Source organism: Phallusia mammillata, chromosome 7 (assembly GCF_965637545.1).
Source record: "Phallusia mammillata chromosome 7, kaPhaMamm4.hap1.1, whole genome shotgun sequence".
NCBI classification, from domain to species: domain Eukaryota; kingdom Metazoa; phylum Chordata; class Ascidiacea; order Phlebobranchia; family Ascidiidae; genus Phallusia; species Phallusia mammillata.
Genome location: NC_137258.1, coordinates 9,114,798 through 9,133,659, shown reverse-complemented (window position 1 = coordinate 9,133,659; position 18,862 = coordinate 9,114,798). Strand labels below are relative to the sequence as shown.

Genomic DNA, 18,862 nt, shown 5'->3' with positions numbered 1-18,862 from the left:
CCGAACCCCAAAGTACAAGGTCCAACAACTAGTTAAATTTAGTTTTAAAAATATTGACACAGAGTGTAATGTTAGGACCGAATCAAGCCCGTTTTTACAAGGAAATCTAAGACCTAACCCGGCCCAAAAAAGCCCCGGCCCGACTTACAACTCTGGTCTGAATGGTTGGTCGTAAACAACTAATTAAATAACGAGAAATAAACAGAAAATACAGATGTAAACACAAAAAAAGCTTAATCCCAACAGCTGTTATATGCAACAATTAACGCGTACCCGGAGGTTAGTAGCGTTTTCAAACGAACAAAAATGTTGGGATCGACCAGTCTCTACGTGCATAAAGGTGCCATAGCAAAAATGATAAAAAGTGTTCCTCCGACAAGATTGACTGCAAACGGAAATACATGCATTAGTCTCGCATAAAGGTTATAGCTAAAACTCGAACATTAAAAAATAATTTTGACCAGGAGACGCCAAACCGTCTCGTACCTTGTGTATACAAATGATTCATTTGACTTTGAAAATAAATAACAGCCAGCTCGACGGCTGATTCAATGTGACCATAATGCATTCAGGCGTTACCAACCCACCAAGGATAAAAATGAAACAAACAAACAATCAAATCTAGGTCAATTTTAACTCAGTTCTTTACAAACCTGCTTTGACAGACAAGTACTCGGCAACTGCCTTTCCACCAATAACAGCCAGGCAGGTGCATATTGCGTGGCCGAGCAATGACCCAACAAACACTCCGTACATGTTTTTACTTGATCCGAGAAAGAAGGCAATCATTTGTGATCTGTCACCAATTTCAGTAAAGCACGCAACGCCGAATACCTGACGGGGCAAAAAAGCAAGTGACGGGTTAGCCAATTTGTAATGTGGATTTTGTTTGTTAATTCGTTTAACCAAATAATATAAAATATTTAATTTAATTTCGCAGTATGGTATGTATGTGACCTGGTTTTTGCAGGATTATACACAAACAGGAACTGATTAAAAATTAATGCTAAATGTTGGAAAAACAAATAATTGTGTTGACTTGAATAGGTAATTATTATGAAAAACACAGTATCAAACAAACAAAAATAAATTGTATTTTACCTTTTGCATTGAGGCAATATGCTTCATTGTTTAAACATTGTTTATATTTACCAAAGTTTGTTAATTTAACAGAGTCGACTCACGTGGAAAAAGTTCTGTCTGAACGGTGAATCAAGAAAAACTTCAAAAATATTAAAACGACCTGGAATTTTGCTTGTAGCTTCGTCCTAGAAAGCATACTTGTTTTAATTGTAGTCTCAAAGCTTTTGGAAATAGTAAAGCTTAAAAACTTACATGGTTTGGCAAATGTGTATGATCTTCCACCATTCTGGAAACAGTTACTTTAAGTTGATGCCCGTCAGTCAAAATTCCCTCGTAAATCATTTTAGCACCGCAAAACAAAAAGACAAGACTACCAAGCACAGGCAAATACCCGGAAATGACCGACTTGTGTCCACCGATGCAATAACCAAGAAAAGCTTTAAAATTAACAAATGGTTAGTGACATAGCAAATAACGAATTTGGTGCGACAATAAACACATTTCCATGTAATACAATGGCTATGGTATTGGTGTCAGTTTTCCAATAAATTGTGTGGCATTTGTAAGCAACGTCCTCACTTGATTGCGAAATGAGCTCACTCATAATGCAAAGCCTATAAAAGCCTCTAAGTTCTGGTGCAAATTAAGTCAAATCGAATTTACTAACTTAAATTCTCTTCAAATTGGACATTACAAAACGTACTTTATACTTACCCGAGATCCACGTAATAGAAAGAAGCGCTAAAAGAACTGCAGAAAATACCATTTGCCTTTGATAGTGCATTGAAAAAATTGCCGCAAGAAGAAAGCTTTTGTCACCCATCTCGGTTGCTAACACCGACAAGAAAGTCGACGACAAACCTTCGAGAAAAGACATTTATCCTGCTTGACAATTAACCACTAATGAGGCAGTGGGAGTTGGAACTTTTCTGTACCCTGATCAGACAGATGTGTGCGTTCCCAAAAACGGTTCGACTGTGTTTGTACAGCATCTGGTATAGATACATGGGTGAAAATATTGTCCGTGGAAAATGTTTACCCCGCAAACGAATGGATTGAAAAGGGATTTAACTATACATGAAGTTTTGCGTTTTACCGTAGTAGGCTGAACTTTGCAGTCTGTGAATAAACTATTTTTGACTACCTCATCTTTTGTCAACAAATAGGCCATGTATACTTCTTGTTGCTACACTGCGAAGTCGATCTTTCCAAACAACCTTCTCCGCTATAGCCAGGGTTGCCATACCGCCCTTCTTTCTAAGTATTGACCTTATTTTGAAGGGTAATGTCTTAGAAAAGTGCATTGCTAAATGTCCTTGTTTTTGACTTAAGTCTATCTTTTCTCTTATTTTCAACAATTACTAGTCAAATAATGACGAAACTGAAACTATTTTCATGTAAATATGCCCGCTTAATTTTCAAGTAGACTTTAAATATTAGCAGTTAGCGTGCATTAGCGCAAATGTTAGACCCAAAAATTGTATATAATTCGGCCAATCTAGGAGCTTTTATATGATTATTGCATCACAATGATTAGTTTGTGATACGAGGTACCAAACAGCAAAACACAAGCAAAGGTTGCAAACAAGAACAAAAACGTATCACTTGTTGGTAGTAAATTTAAACGCCAATAAATTAAATTTATCGCGACCCCAGAAAAAGTTTAGGCGACCCCACTTGGGGTCGCGACCCACAGGTTGAAGACCACTGCGCTAGACGATTCGAATATATTTGGTATATATTAGTTATTTTTTTAATACATACTTGCTTGTGTATTGAATGATATCATGTTACGATATTGCTGTATTATTTCGTGAAAAAGAATTTTAAGCTTTAATGCACTGCTTCTATACAATCAGTGAGTTTTTGTTTGATCTGTTGTGAGTGTGTGCCGCGATAAGCATATGTTGGTGTAAGAATCAGCACTTATTAAACTTGATTTTAAGATTTGTGTTTCATGTTGTTATATTTCGTTTTTCGGTTAATAATATTATTATTTAATATTTCATTATGTGTATCAAGTTTTTTGGTTGTTGTTCAGAGACGTGTACCCAGGATGGCGCATTGCCGTTTGGGCACCGGGTTGGACACGATCTTAGTGATTGTAATCCCCTACACCTTACAATCGTAAGCCCCTACAGGTTTTTTGGTAATACGCTTATATACAGTATTAGGTAACTCCCATCTAGAGCGTGCCGTACACAATGACATTCAGCCAGATAAATAGCAGATCAATAGTTTGTAGCCTAATGTACTACAATAGGTAAATATACTTTGTCACACCATTTCGGACTTGGTAAGCCTTTGTCTCAAAAGAATAGGTTACTTTTTCGCTTTTTTAATTATGTTCAGTAAGCGGCATGAATGGATGTTCAAAAACTACATTTTTTTTCAACACAACACCATACAAAACAGGGGTTCGGCACTCATGTACAGTTGGGATAACGTTTCACTTAACGTCGACTGACCAATCAGAATTGGGCACGACATCGTGAAGTGTTCACAGAAAAATATACAGGAAGCGACATATGGTTAAAAATAGCAAAAATCGTGGCTTTTGAAAGAAAATATCAACTTCAGGCCAATACTCTACACGGAATATGCAGAATATACTGCCGTTCACAACATTGGTATATAGTGGAACTGTTTCATCCATCGGGTTTGTACAACCCTCTGTGATCAAATATTGCTACAATTATGCAAAAACAACATCAAAAATCATGTACAATCAATGCAAGATAATCTCTACATTATATTATCCATCGATCTGTCACAATCGTGGCGGTAGGTGAAAACCAATTCCTAGCCAACGCACAAAGAAGCAGAAGAAAGCAATTAAAACGTTGAAAGAGCTTAGTATGCTTGGCGCACGTAAATTTATAATCTCCATGTACGACGCTTGACATCTATTGTCTGATCGAGGTGACCAGACAGCTGCAAAATATATAGATCGCTCAGTTGTGCGATCTACGAACAAAAATGAACTACAATCGCAAGCGTTATAACGGAATTAGGGACAGAAGTGGCACGACGATTTTTTTACAGCGTCGAATTTTATACAGCATGATAAAATGATCAAACTGCAGGCCTACACCAAGCACCATGTATCGATTGGTAAGAAATGCGTTAAAAAACAATAATTTTGCAAGCAATTTTTTTCATGTCGGCTTAAAGACAGACGGTGCACATTTCGGTCGATGCTGTTACAATAGATGAATGCGTTTTTGTATCAAACTGGGCCAGAATTATACCAAGCGTTTACATAATGGTCGATGAGTATGGCGTGTTGTTGTAGGAGCAAAGTCACCAAGAGACCAAACTTTTCGACTATTTGGTATTTCCGTACAAAAGTTTAGCCCCCGGCAGGCTTAGGTCTATCTTTTATGCTTAGATAACGAGTCAATGATGTAACAGACAGTGGTTGGTTTTCACATAATTTTCACATCTTCATATTCTACTTCCACTGTTAAAATACACCGTTAGCGAACTGTTACCATTATTTAACGGTAAAAAGGAAGTATACATGGTAACGACGCAACAAAATCCCAAAATTAAATGTCGTATATTTTGTGATATAATTGTCCAGGAAAAAACTTTGGTTAGGACTCCCCTGGCTTAGTACAATGACCTAACAAAAGGATTGTTTTTTAGCAGGTTCAATTAAATGTCGATTCAAGTTAAGTAAACCTCATCTTGTATATGCGTATTGACTGGGATTTCGCCTTTAGCAACAAACCGCTGAAACTTCGATGAACCTCTAAATACATTTGAAGCGTAAAACGAAAACTTGAAACTTCGCTGAAACAAACACGAAATTGTGTCTAGTCATAAAAGCTTGCGTTTGACGGCCTGTGGAAGAAACGATGGCTTATTTGCAACTTTAGAACCTTATCGAACATGTGTGAAAATTTCACGAAGATGAAAACCACTCTACTAACCATTAACAAGAAAACCAACCCATGTTGGATAATCATAATAATAAGAAATAAAAGACATCAATAATAAAAGGGATACATAAAAATGTTTAGGGACTGCGAGATGGCCACGCCCAAAATAAGGCTTGGATAAAATATAAACCAGAAAGAAACTGTCATTTGCAAGTAAAGCAATTCACTTTTCGTAACCCTTCACCATGTCCATGACTTTCTTCAGCTCTTGTCTGCGTACAAATAAATATACAAGTTATGATATAGGTCCGCATTTTGGCATATTAAGAAGGTTTCACAACTAACAAAACTGTACATAATCTCAGGACTTGTACACAAAAACTGCACACAATCTCAGGACAAACAGAGTGCACTATGCCTAATATGTGACTTTAAAGAAAAAATCGAATATGGTACTCTACAGGGGCAAAGTTGTAAATGGGCATAAAATTAGAGCCCGAACCCGAATCGTTTTTGAGAAGCCAGTTGATGCCCGAACGTTTGATTGGCAGGCCTAGACATTAAAGCCTCAGCAAAGACCAAGACAACAAACACAATAGACAATTGGTCTTGAACCAGGCGTTTTAGGGGTGTTAGGCGTGAGGTCAGGTCCAGCAACTAGCTATTTAGCTAGTTAAATTTATTCAAAAAAACCTTACAACTCTGTACAGGGGGAGTTGTTGTGGCGCGTGCAATCGTGAAGTGAGTGGTTCGCAATAAAAGTTGTTTACGCATAAAACTGTTTGCGTAACAAGGCAAATCTTTCGTTTTAAATGAAAAAAAACTCCCTTAGTTTTAGAACAGGAAATTGCCGTTGTAAAACAATCTTCAACAAACGATTCTTATTGCGTACCAAGGATATTGTTACTTTAATAGTGTTAAGCACGAAGCGAGACATTAAGGGTTAGGCCACCAACGAGTCTGATATGAGCTGTAAATGTGAAATATTAACACTATTTTTCCGAAATTTGTTGGAAAGGGCAAAAAGCTCGGGATAACATGTTTTTAATGTTTCGCAACACCATAGGACAAGCCATGTGCTTTTAACTCATTTTATCAAACCTTTAACTGTAAATAAAGGGTTAAAGGGTTTAACTGTAAAGGGTTTAACTGTAAAACCTAATAAAGTTTTATTACGAACTGTACAAAAACCACACGAAACGGTTTAAATATGCAAATGTTATGTAGTAACGGCCCCTTGAAACTATATACTGACAGCTTACCTCAATTGAGTAACTTCGCTTTTGAGTGAAATATTTTCCTGTTCCAGATAATTAGCTCTCATCAAAATTTGGTTTTCCTTAATGCGACGGGCTTCGCGGGACCTCTTGGCTGCTGCGTTGTTCTTTGTGCGACGGGACCAGTATCTGCCGTCCTACACAACACGTTGCTGATGTTTAATGGATTTTTATTGGAACTTATTACTACTTCATGTAGCAAAACGTAAGGGAGTGCTGCTTTGTATAGTTAACAGACATGAAATTTATGGTTAATATAGTTAACAGACTTGTTGTCCAGCAAACACTGTTTCACAAAGTTGACCACGTTGGCCGACCTTTTAGACAAAATTCTCTTTTATTTAATGTGCCTTTAGCGCCTTGCTTACAACAGCGTAATAGCACATAGACCTTGTCTTAAGGCAGTGATTCTCAAACTGTGTGCCGTGAGAGACTTTCAAGTGTGCCGGGGGGGGGGGGGTATATTCGCAATGTTTAAAGTGGAAACATTCCCTGGTGTTTTTAGACTTTGTGACGAAATGCAAACAAGCATGACAACGTTTAAATTTTGAAAGCTCATTTTTTCTTGCTTTCCACAAAAACCAATGTCACCAACCACAAAAAAGTTGAACTATCTTTTCGACAACTGAAAAATTGGTTTGTTTATTGGGTCACATGCTGGAAATTTTTGAAAACCAGTGTTTTGCGGCCAGGCGCCATGTTTTAGTGTTACCTAATCGTTGAGTGTTGCGTAACAATGAACGAAATGATCTATTTTAAACACAAAAAATATGCACTCGTCCCAACATTTGGGGTTTTTATGTTGTCAATAACGTGAAACATGTAACTGTTTTCAAGCTGATGCTTGGCCACTGCTTTGCAACTTATACAATGGAATTAAAATACTTTGGTGACAACAATAGGTACTGGTATACTGGTTATAACGAAGTGAGTTCGAAAAAATTGTGCTTAGGCGTGTGGAAAAAGTTTTTTTTTTATAGAGCCCTTCTGACAATTGTAGTTTTATTCCGACGTTTCGACGTCCTATACAGGTCGCAATTATAATCCAAGTTTTGTCTTTTTATGACAACCGACTTGGTTTTGCGCAACCTGGTGGGTAAATGCCGTGTTAAAAATACAACAACGTCTAATTCAAGCGGCCCTCGATGGAGTTTGGTGCCTCCATGAAGCATTTTGAAATTTCAAGTCATGTGCTTTTGAACCGCTTGGCTAGCAAGGTATTGGATGCGTATGGTATTGTATATGGGAGAAAGCTATAATTGCCTTTTCTAGTAAGAATCATTCGTTGCAATTATAAACTGCCTCCGAATTTTCTCATTTGCGTCACTGCGTGCTATTTTTGCCAATTACTTATATTTCTGTTAGTCAGTTATATTTTCAATGACAAAATGAAACTAGAAAAGTGGATTTCTGATATACTTATATTTTATATATTCTATACGATATTAACCAATTTACTATACTATACGCAATTTTATCTACATATTTGATTGTTTTTGCAAGCAAAAACGAATGGGTCCCCACATGCGCGTTTATGCAGATTTATGGCAAACAAATGTTGCGGTTATTTTTAGAATCTTAAGGACAAGTTTTCACAAAGCACTAACTTAACTTTAAAAGTTTTGTCCGTATTCTTTTTGCATCATTATTGTCACATAGTTACAAAAATCGTTTCATTAGACACTACAACTTAACTGTTATATTAGACACTAAATAAAAAAGTCGTTTGCTACAAAGGTATACATAACAACTTGTTTTTCACTTAAACTTTGTTTCGCAAAAGACCGTTTAATGACCTTTTGACACTGTTTTTTAACAGCATGTAGTCCTTAGTGTTCAACAATACCGTTTAGCCTAATTTATACATGACTTAAGTACTAATTCTTGAATTGATTTGTCACAAATAAAGAAGGTACGCTATGACAAAAAATTCTTAACTGTGTTGTAATGCCTACAAGTTGACCTTTAGTGACCCGTGGTTAGGCGACGGCCAAGCTGACAACGAGAATTTAAAGACCATTTATCGCGGCGTTCGAAAAAAAGTGTTTATTTTTTCATATTTATGTTGATCAACGACGTTTTGCCTGACATAAACGAAACCGAAGTACGTTTATCGAGTTCACATTACGTCTTAGGTGTAAAACCTTCGCCCAAACTGAAAATGCGCGTGATAACTCAATAAAACGAGACAGCATTGCTGCACAAATAAACAGCTGATTTCTAATCACCCAAACTACTGTCTCGTGAAACGTCTGTCCGGGCGTCAAGCTGAACACTCCCACTCTGCCGCCTTAATCGTAAACCAGCGAATTCCTCCCTTGGAACTTATATCTGACTGATATCGTACACATATTATGGGTTGTAAAGGTAACTGGCAAAATTTTAAATACTAAACGAATACCCTGCCTAAACAATTTTTAAATTTTTTAAATATTTCTGCACTATAGGGCTTGTATTTCTGGCCTAAAACGAAAACCAATTATTTCGGGGTTTAAAGGGTGAATCCAATAAAAAGTTAGAAACACATTTAGAATATCTTACATTGCACCAAACAACAAAGCATGAAACTCCTAGATCCTGTACTTAGGTCAGTAAGGCCGTTTAATTTTTTTTACATTTTTGGGGCCTGTGGGTGAACCCTTGGGTCATTCGGGGTCAAACTTCAGGAGGATCAAATATGGATAAATAACTAACATCTGTGTAAATTTGAATAAATTTTAAGAAATTTTTTTTTTTTAATTCAAGTTTAAAATCTTTGGTTTGGAGGTTTGGGAGTAAGTGGCTCCGCCTATTGATAAATCCACAATTAAATTTCCCACTTCTGGATTGTGGTGATTTATGCAATGCCAAATAATATTTTTAAGGATTAAAAAATCATTGCATCTTTAAAGCCGAAATTGATTCAATTACCAATCAATAAAAAATATTGAACGTTGTACACATCCATTATTTAGTTTTTGATTTTCGGTCCATTTCTTTTGGTTCGGGTAAAATCCTTGTCGGATAGTCTATCACAGTAGCTCTCAACCTTTTTTATTGTCGGGGCCGAAATGTAGCCTTTTCTTGTGTGTAAAGAGCCGCAAAAACAAATTAAAAAAAGCGGATAACAGCAAACAACAAGAATCTAAATAGTTGCAGAAAGCTTTCTAATTATGACTTAATAAGACACAATACAATATGATGGGGTTTGTAAACTTTAAAAAATAGTCGATATGGAAACATCCCTAGCTTTTTTGGTAATAACAATCTTTAGTGACTTTCTGAGGTCTGCTGAGGGCCTAAACATAAGTAGTTGGGAGCCGCATGCTGCCCTGAGAGCCGCGGTTGAGAATTACTGCTCTACCGTGTTTCAAAACGAAAAAGACGGGACAAAGTAAGCGAAAAGATGAGAAATGGACGGATTTAACAAAGCCTCACGAAATACATTTGAACACTTACAAAAAAAAACTATTAACAAACAAACTTTCAATTGATTTTTGTAAAAAAATTGAAAACATTAAAATACACTTTGTAACGTAATATATTCTCAAGGTATCATGTTTTGACTGAAAACACGCTGTTAAAGATGAACTACATTGATGAGGTGTTGACATTAAGCTGGTTCTAGAACTTTTAAGCATGATGCGCATTAAGAATGTACTTTCTTTGCGCGTCCCACTTGCAAGCCAACATAAAAACGTTTTTAAAAAGAATGTTTATTTGCAACTTTATTTGGGCGGGTAAGGAAGCTTTCTATTACCAAAAACAAAAATATGGGCTTTGAAACCTTGTCATGCAAACCAGCATTTCGCGGCACACTTGAAAATATCTAGTGCAAATTTTTTTGTTGACTGTTCCGAGTTTTTTAATTGGCATCAGATTCACCATAATCCATTACTTATGCATACTTGTCACGAACAGCGGGTCACGAGGGGTGTTGAGTGACGCCAAGACAAAACCAGATCAGAAGCGCACGAACAACGGCAATAATCTCCACTGATTTTGTCACGTCAGGGTTAAGCAACGTTCAAGATTCACAATCGTCGGATGCGACAACAATACACGTTACAACTATGTTAGGCCCAAATCCTGAATCCTAACGCCAAGCTTCAGAAAAATAGTTAATTATGAACCCGAAGTATAAAGTGAGATTGTGATATTAGTCAGTCTTAAAGTTAGGCACTTGTATTCGAATAATAGTTGTAATGTATTTTGCACATGAAAGGCCAGCGGATAAAACTGTAACTTTTGTGCTTTACTGTAATTTGAGGTTTGACTATACTGTGACATTTTTTTTTAAATCTTGGACCAGCAAAGCAACTACACTTAACTAATTGCAAAAAAACATTTTTTACCTTTCCTTCTGGCGGCACCAACACCTTTCGTGACTTTCTGATAATAGGTTGTGGCTTTAGTTCATCTTTAGTAAAGCGACGGGTGGTTGGATCAAAATTTATCTTCTCGCCAGTTGGCTTGAAAAAAACACACGCACACACATTACGTTTCTGCTTAATTTAAATACAACATCCATGCAAAATGTAGATATCTTATGTTATAGTGTGGCAAAATGTAAAATCCGAGAAAAGAGTCCAAACCAAACCGAGATTTTCAAAGTTTAATATCCCAAACTCAAATAGTTTTAAATTGGTTTTTAAGTTTGAACCTTTTACATTGCTATTTCCTACCAAACGCTCTTTAACATAAGTTTATCAACATAAGATGCGACAGGGTACATACATTGTTTAGACTCACATCTAATGGTGTGGAAATGATTACATCTGCTTGATCGACAATAAAGTCGACTTTAACCGGCGGCGGAATGCGGACCGGTGCAGAAGATGTGGATAGCTCATGGCGACCATTCTCTGTACCATCCGTATTTCGTTTTCCATCTGCCATAGAGTCCAACGTTGCGTTGCTCTGTTTGGTGCTGCAGTTAGCAATGCTTACGACGAAATCGTCCAGTCGAGGGCTATTAAGCGGATTTCCGTTGATAACGTTTGGAACAACTTCCGCTGCTGGATGCTTGCCATTGGATTTGACACCGTACTGGTTATGTTCGTTGTATTGTTCATTCGTTTTGTGCGCGGGCGCCGGCTGGTTACAGAAAATATCAGCCAACAAGGTGGCCTGCTGGTCACGTAGGACTTGATGCTGACTTGGGTGCATGGAAACAGGAGCTTTGTGTCCCTGCTGGGGTCCTTGCTCGTTAGTGACACCACCGTAGTTACGCACGACGGCCGCGGTGCCATTTGTACGGGACGACGGACTTTTGAACTCTTGTGTGTCTTTGACTGGGACGTGGAAGAACTGAGACGGGCTTGGTATCTCTGTTGCTTCTGGACTGTAGTCTGATAAGAGGGACGGCATATCGCAGTAGTTGGTTTGGGATGAAACTTTTCCGCTGGATTCTGTAGGCCAACAAAATTGCAATGTTAGTTCCGCATGTACGCGTTAAGAAACAAATGTTATAAAACTAGTTTTTCCTTTAAATGGTGAAGCTAAATCTAACGTACAGTTTAAAAATACAAAATTAGCAACGTTTAGTTCTCTATTTTTGGGTAAATTCGACAGATGCATTCTAAGTGGTTAATCATTCCACACAAATAAATTTTTTACATATGATATAGAATTCGTCACTTGCGTTCCGTGTTCACGCAAGACTTTATTAGAACATCAAAATTGGCAGGAATGAATGGTCACTAAAAGTACTGCCTATGGAACATTGTGTTACTGCATAATTGTTGCCAGTTCATTTTGTAATTGTTGCCAGAGGCAAGCCCTTGTGGTTGACACACTCTATAACAAGGGTCTCAAACACGCGGCCCTCGAAGGGTTTTTGTGCGGCCCGCGAGCCCGCGAAGTCACTGTGCTTTGTTGTAAATAAAGTAATGGCATTAATGAACAATTCCCTTTTTAATCACGCAATATGTTTGTTTTCATGTTACACTGTAACAAATGTTTCGATAGTGCGGCCCTCGACTTATCTTAAAAGTTTGTGTTTGGCCCCCAAAGCCGTTTGAGTTTGAGACCCCTGCTCTATAAAGTCTAGACACACCTCCAAAATCAAACCACAATCTTCGACCACATCATTTACCTTATAAGGTTGGCCTTTAAAATGTATTATCAGTTCACATGTTGTTTGATATCTTTTAAATAACGCATATATTACCACAACATGTTACAGCATGTTGGGACATTATCAGCAATTGTTATATGGCATAAATGCAAGTATGATCAAAACAGACTGCGGCACTCTAGTTTGCATGTCTTTAGTGTCTTCGGAAAGACAAGCGAGGTGGAGGTGGCCACAAGACAGGGTCTTTAGCTAAAACGCCAAATGCGTAAAACACAAGCAACACATACGCGGAATTCAACCAATTCTTTTTAGACTTTAGGCTTATGAAACTGCTTCTTTATGTCATAACTACGTTTTAACACAAAGACCGTAGCCCCCGGTGATCACGTTTTTTGAGGTGTGTTTGTTGGTGCATCGTCGGTCGATCCGGCGCTTAACTTACAACGACATTTAGTGGATCAGGAAGGCACCGTGTTGGGATAGGCTAAAAAGACGAACAGGCCTACAGGGCCCAAGGCATCATAGTTTCACAAGCGCCTTAGTTTGTCAACAGGACAATTTTTAAAGACACAACATGTGGTCATGATGCGTGTGTGTACTGGGTGTACGCTTTCGTCGCTACATTTCAAACACAATCAATTGTTGTTCTGCATATTTTTTGACACAGTAATTGATTTTGGCATAGCTTGTAAATTTCAAGGTAATCTTATTACAGCATTTTGCCAGCGAAATACGTTGCGTAACCAAAATTTGAACCGGTCGATTGCCATATGCAGACGGAATTTTCGTTACGTTTGGATTGCTAGCAGTTACTCATGAGTCATTTTAAAACACTTTGTTGTAACCTAAAAGTGATTTTGCTTTGTAACAAAAGCATTCTTCCAAAAACTCTTGCTTCTGTTAAACTACGTAATTATTAGAACATAATTGTATTATTACATAACAATGCCTAAAAATTAACTCGTAAACATTTGGTGGCACAAACAGTACAACATCATAATGTTCTGACCATTTCATGACAGCGACATGTGGCTGAGCGAGAAAACTATTACACAAACAAACCGTTGCGAATATCTTTACATTCAGAACAGTTAACAACACTATGCATGAAACTGCCAACAACCAAAATAAATATTTAAGAAGAAAATTGTCGTCTTGCGTGAAGTTACGAATTCGGAATTCATTATTTTGGACCTGTGGGTTAATCACTGGATTTAGGGTCGACATTAACTTCATAGTTATGGCCTTGCATGACCAGTTTCGCTGATAATTGGTGGGTTGTCAAATACAAAGCAATTTTCTATTTAAAATATGCTCCAAAACCGGTGGTACTAAATACCGCATGTGGCCGCATGTGGCCGCATGTGGCCGCATGTGACCGCATGTGACCGCATGTGGCCGCATGTGGCCGCATGTGACCGCATGGTATACCGCATGTGACCGCATGTTATCACACGGCAGGAATCTGTGAAGGACTTAAATATGCTTTTACCAAAAAATAATTTTGCGGACTTTTGAAAGCGCTGACGGTTAGAGCTATTAGGGTTGGGTGAAGGTTTGAAATTAAAATCAATCTAGAATCTGGTCTATTTTACCCCTAATGGGGCTGGAATTCTTACATTTCACATAACATGGTGTATTTTAAGAGGAATCACATGCGGTCACATGCGACCACATGCGGTCACATGCGGCCACATGCGGTCACATGCGGTATTTAGTGCCACCCCTCCAAAACAACGCTTAAACTTGTAGTATCGTGCTTTCAATATGCACTACAGACACACGTGAAAAAAACATCACATTCGTTTGCCGAATTTTTAAACCTAAGCTGTTGCTAAGATACAGAACCATTGGGCTTCGTTTTAACGTGCATACACAGAGAGTTTCTACAGAACTTTTTTGGAAATGATTTAATACGAGATACAAATCGAAAAACTATACGTATAAATTTGAAATTACTATGAAAGTAAAAAATTCCTGAAATTATACCAATTGGATGAGAAACTTAGAAATCACTTATACAGCAGCATCAATACATCGGAGAATAGTGGAAGTAAACTTTTTGTCAGTATATTCTTATGTTACTCATTTACGTGGGTCTATGACATTCAAACCCCAAACTAAATCACTACACATAACCGCGAAAGGTACGGGCACAGTGGTCCAGGCACACTCCAATTGTTCGTGAAGATGCATTTAAGCAAATATGTCATGTCAACGATCGGCGCATGGCAGTGCCTGGGGCGTAGGACGGGACACAAGGCAAACATGCCTGACGACGTTAAATTACACACAGAATATGTCTAATTCTGCCGACTACAATGTCTTTAACGGCCTAAAAGAATAATGTTGATCATATTGGTAGTGTATGATAGTGTTTTCGTGTCAACACAAACGCTTCACACACAAAAACAATGTCAAGTTTCAGAAATAATATTCCATTAATACTGTTGTTACTGTTAAGTAACCGTAAAATATTTGTTTACGTTGATTGAACGCCCACTCATTCTTATTGGAAGAATTTGAACGCATTAGGTAACAATAGCATCCAAAAATCGGGTTCATGTACTGTTAATTAAATCGATTATACATCATGAGTGCATGTTTGCGTTTTTTGACTGTGCTGCACAGTTACGCAATATATCAACGGACGTTCACATTCCATGAAAAGGTCACAAACACAACCAGTGGGTCGTCTAACGAAAATTATTGTAACAAACAGCAAGTGTCGCTCTGGGTTGGTCACATGGGCTGACGTAAGATTAAGACTCAAAAGTGGTGATATATTCTAGCTTGGTTTAGTGACTTAATTCTGGCATTTATTAAAGAAATATATTTTTGTCCACTCCCCACAAAAGATCAAAAGATCACCTGAAGCAAAAAACAGCCCAGACAAACCCACCGAAAAACCTTAAAAGCGTAGCGTAAGGGTTCGCGTGACCTTATAGATGGTTTCGATACATTTATTGGAAAATATTGGCCAAATATTTCGTTGGGGTCAGAATCTAATTAGGACGATCAGGTACATCACTACTTTAAACACATATAAAAAGTTATTGTAACTGTATCAAACCATATGTACATTTTTTGCATGTTAATCGGTTGAAAATCATCACAAAATGCCAGGTATAACAGTATGAACGTATGGCAATAGTTTTAAAACTCGTTTTGCTAAAAAAGTTGTAACGCACTTACCACTACCGCCAGGAGATAATTCCTGTGACTGTTGTTTGTTAGACAGCAAAAGATTGAAATCGGAAAACTATAAAAATGTAATGTATTACTTAGTGACAAAAAGTTTATGAAAAGGTTTAATTTAAAAATCATCTCTTTGAGGCCAAATATGATAATGGCCGAAATTCAATGATGAAAGTGGATAAAATGGTTTCAGCATTATTGTGCAAAAACGTTATGTAAGCTAACTTCACACCTCATCATCTGTGCCAATGTCCAGCAGCTCATCAACACTCACTGGTTCCAATTTTAGGTCATCTGATAACAACAAGTCATCCCAGATCTGTGGGCCAAGGTATGCTGATGATTGGTCATATGAAAGATAGCTGTCCTGCAACTTATCATCTTTCGATGCTTCTGTAGAAAAAGCTTGTTTTTAAAACATGCATTGAAATGCAATTGGTATTAGTAAAGTAAATTGTTGAACTCTTGTATAGAATATTTTTTTTTCTCTATGGGCTTCAAATAAAAGTAATTTTAGTTTCTTGATATATATCAAACAATCACTACTTGAAGGGGGGACCTTTGCACTTTATTTACCGAAACTTCTATATCTGTGGTGGTCAAGCAAAGAACTTCTGTGTGGATTTAAGATTTGACATTCCTGGAACAGATTTAGCAAAACTTTGACAATCAACATCACAAAATTTTCCTACAGTGGCTAATACATAATATATCTAAATTTGATAGCACAAATTCAGACATCTTAAAGCCTAGTTTTAAGTGTTAATGGAGTACAATTATTGCAAAATCAACTATAAACCTTAGAACAATTATTCCATAGAACATGTTCACATGGAAAACACAAATATTTATATCCTCTTAACTAGACTTAATCCTAGACTAACCTTTATTGTCAGTCTCAGGTGGTTGGAGTAATGCTGGGTTTTCCAACAAATACTTCATGGTGAGAGACATTTCATTTTTCTCTATTCCTACTTCAAGCTGATTGTTGTCATATTGATCCATAGTTGGGTTTAGCACTTCCACACGCAAACTTTTGAGAAATTATTTCAAGATGAAACACATGTTGCTTTGCAATATAAGCAGTCAACACTTGTTTCCATACTACTATAAACAAAAACAAGTACATCAATTCACTTTACAAAGGTTGTCAAACATGGCAAATATACAAGCGTAAACTTTCGTAATGTACAAAAAGCAAAAAATGATACATTTATGATACATTTCAAGTTTTTTAAACATCAAAGCTAGTCTGGTATTTGAATTCGCCATCTTTCATTCTTAAAATTATCAAAGGATTTTAAAAACAAGTTGTAATTTATTTTAATTTGTAAACTTACAAGAATAAAAACTGTGAGACATAACTGCATTTGAACCAAAATAACTTGAATTACAAATTTAACCAGTTTTAACCTGAAGGCATGACTTGACAATGTTGGGTAGACAGATAATTTTAAACATTAGTCTTAGCAAGTCTTTATAAACTTCATGTATTCAGTTTATGTATTTTTACTTTATAGTTTTGCATTTGATAATTTTTATGTCTCATTATATCACATATATATTACACCTGCATTTATTGCTTTTAAAAAAGATTCATCATTAGGTAATAATGGTTTCAAAAACTTTCAAAAGCTCGCCTAACAACAAGTTGTCCTTATAAAACCTTTCACCCAGAACTTGTAGTTACTATTTTCTTTGTTTGGGCTTTACAGCAATTTTTACCATGTTAAAATACACATTATCTGAGTGCATGTACATATTAATATAGTTACTCAAACCATAGGGACAAAACAAGAGCTAGAACAAAAGCATCAATACAATGATCTGTCAAAGTTTGTTACATCGTTGCTATTGCTCTATTGCAGTGGTTCTCACTCTTATACAGATCGCATACCATCTGACAACTTTTTCTACCGTTGCTTACCACCTAAACCAGTGGTTCCCAACCTTTTTGTAGTCACGGCCCCCTTTCACAAACTTAAAGTCTGCGGACCCCAAACGGTAGGGACTGCAGGTCTTTGTATGTTTTTTGTTTCTTGCATTATATATACTGTATTACCCCTTTGAAGCATTTTAATTCATTTTCACAGTACTTTACTTTCAATGAAGTTGGTCAACGCCACAAAGCGATAAATTTTCTTGAATGTATAACTTGACACAACGCTTGTCCTATAAAGTCTATTGTCCGTGTGTGTTATGATGTCACATCAGGAAAAACAATCACAAAAAGTATATAATTGTTCTTGTCCCAAGTAAGGTATGATAAACAGTGTGAACTTAAATGCATGATTGTAAAATCGTTAAAAAAACTTAAAAATATTTTTTTGGGGTAATAATACTAAACATATGTGCCTTTATGGTCCCACTGAAGCTATTTTACAGAGCCCACGGGGATACGCGAACCCCTGGTTGGAAACACGGACCCAAACCCTGTTGAACAAGAAATAGGCCTATTTCCTCGACAATGGCTAGCATAATCACCATTTTCCAAAGAATGTCCAAAACACAACTTTTGCCCAAACCAGGGCTGATCAGTTTGGTCAGTTGAGTTGCAACTTTAGATCGGACTTAAATTAGGTTTGACAAAAAGCTACTATCGTACCACCCTAAAAGTTCTTACCACTGGTGGTATGCGTACAACAGTTTGAGAACCGCTGTTCTATTGGAACAGAGCATTACATATGGTGTATATTTCTACTGATTTTACCTTCATCTTTCATAAATACTGAACTGTTTGACTTTTATTTGTTTTTGTACTACTTGGAGGTTTCCTTCAGTGTTTGCATACCATACCACAGAAATCTGGTCAAGTACCAGTTATATCCAGAAATTAGGATGCCCTTCGACTGGCCCCACCATTTTCCTTCAGCAGTTATCTTTAACCACAATGTACCAACTTCACTTTCTTGTAAACCCAAGTCACCTATTGCCTTATAATATGAAGCTGTAGCTGCAGTATGTGAAGCTGTAGCTGCAGTATCAACCATTATTCACCAATTTTGCCCTTCACTGTTTTAAGTTTTGTATTGATAGTTTGAAACTTTAGGAGCAATTCACACATATTTCAGATTAACATCAACATTACCTAACCAGTAGTCAATTCAGGCAACACTTAAGCAAGGCCTACAAATATCCCCACCTTTACAACCAAATGGTCAAATAAAAATTACCAGATTACACAAATATATTGATTTTATCTTGCTAAAAGCTTATTTGTTTTCTGACAAAGAGACAAACAGTTGAAATGAAAAAAATCTTTGCACAGACTTTACAGATTATATATATTACATTGGTCGCAATTTAAACCTATCTGTTTGTATTTTAATTTGTAATGTGCTTAGTTAACATTTTCAATG

The 18,862-nt window shown here is 36.9% G+C and overlaps 2 protein-coding genes across 4 annotated transcripts; both read right to left on the bottom strand.

The window, feature by feature from the left end:
• Window positions 1-326: 326 nt before the first annotated feature.
• Window positions 327-1,960, bottom strand: LOC145237846 (GDT1-like protein sll0615). The gene is made up of 5 exons (XM_080100835.1): window positions 1,798-1,960; window positions 1,336-1,520; window positions 1,185-1,268; window positions 654-834; window positions 327-385 (listed from the first exon to the last, which is right to left on the bottom strand). The coding sequence occupies exons 1-5, from the start codon at window positions 1,958-1,960 to the stop codon at window positions 327-329; spliced, it is 672 nt and encodes a 223-aa protein (XP_079956961.1).
• Window positions 1,961-3,405: 1,445 nt separating this feature from the next.
• On the bottom strand, window positions 3,406-16,740 carry LOC145238171 (uncharacterized). Of its 3 annotated transcripts, none has more exons than XM_080101253.1 (7): window positions 16,388-16,733; window positions 15,736-15,896; window positions 15,501-15,567; window positions 10,964-11,637; window positions 10,582-10,698; window positions 6,233-6,384; window positions 3,406-5,242 (listed from the first exon to the last, which is right to left on the bottom strand). In XM_080101253.1, exons 1-7 carry the CDS (start codon window positions 16,506-16,508, stop codon window positions 5,194-5,196), a joined length of 1,341 nt encoding a protein of 446 aa, XP_079957379.1. In that variant the 5' UTR covers window positions 16,509-16,733; the 3' UTR covers window positions 3,406-5,193. The 3 variants fall into 3 exon arrangements, with proteins under 3 accessions (XP_079957379.1, XP_079957380.1, XP_079957381.1); XM_080101254.1 differs by having other exon boundaries at window positions 10,979-11,637; window positions 16,388-16,731; XM_080101255.1 differs by lacking the exons at window positions 3,406-5,242; window positions 6,233-6,384 and adding an exon at window positions 9,264-10,333 and having other exon boundaries at window positions 16,388-16,740.
• Between the last annotated feature and the right edge of the window lie 2,122 nt (window positions 16,741-18,862).

What these genes read in the sequence shown, in the direction of transcription:
- LOC145237846 (XM_080100835.1), bottom strand. Translation starts at nt 1,960, where the DNA reads ATGTCTTTTCTCGAAGGTTTGTCGTCGACTTTCTTGTCGGTGTTAGCA. An exon ending in ATACACATTTGCCAAACCAT is followed by an intron (nt 1,269 to 1,335) that starts GTAAGTTTTTAA and finishes TATGCTTTCTAG; the next exon opens with GACGAAGCTACAAGCAAAAT. An exon ending in GTACTTGTCTGTCAAAGCAG is followed by an intron (nt 386 to 653) that starts GTTTGTAAAGAA and finishes TTCCGTTTGCAG; the next exon opens with TCAATCTTGTCGGAGGAACA.
- LOC145238171 (XM_080101253.1), bottom strand. Translation starts at nt 16,508, where the DNA reads ATGGATCAATATGACAACAATCAGCTTGAAGTAGGAATAGAGAAAAAT. An exon ending in ACATTGGCACAGATGATGAG is followed by an intron (nt 15,568 to 15,735) that starts GTGTGAAGTTAG and finishes ACATTTTTATAG; the next exon opens with TTTTCCGATTTCAATCTTTT. An exon ending in TGGTGCCGCCAGAAGGAAAG is followed by an intron (nt 6,385 to 10,581) that starts GTAAAAAATGTT and finishes CGTGTTGTGTAG; the next exon opens with GACGGCAGATACTGGTCCCG.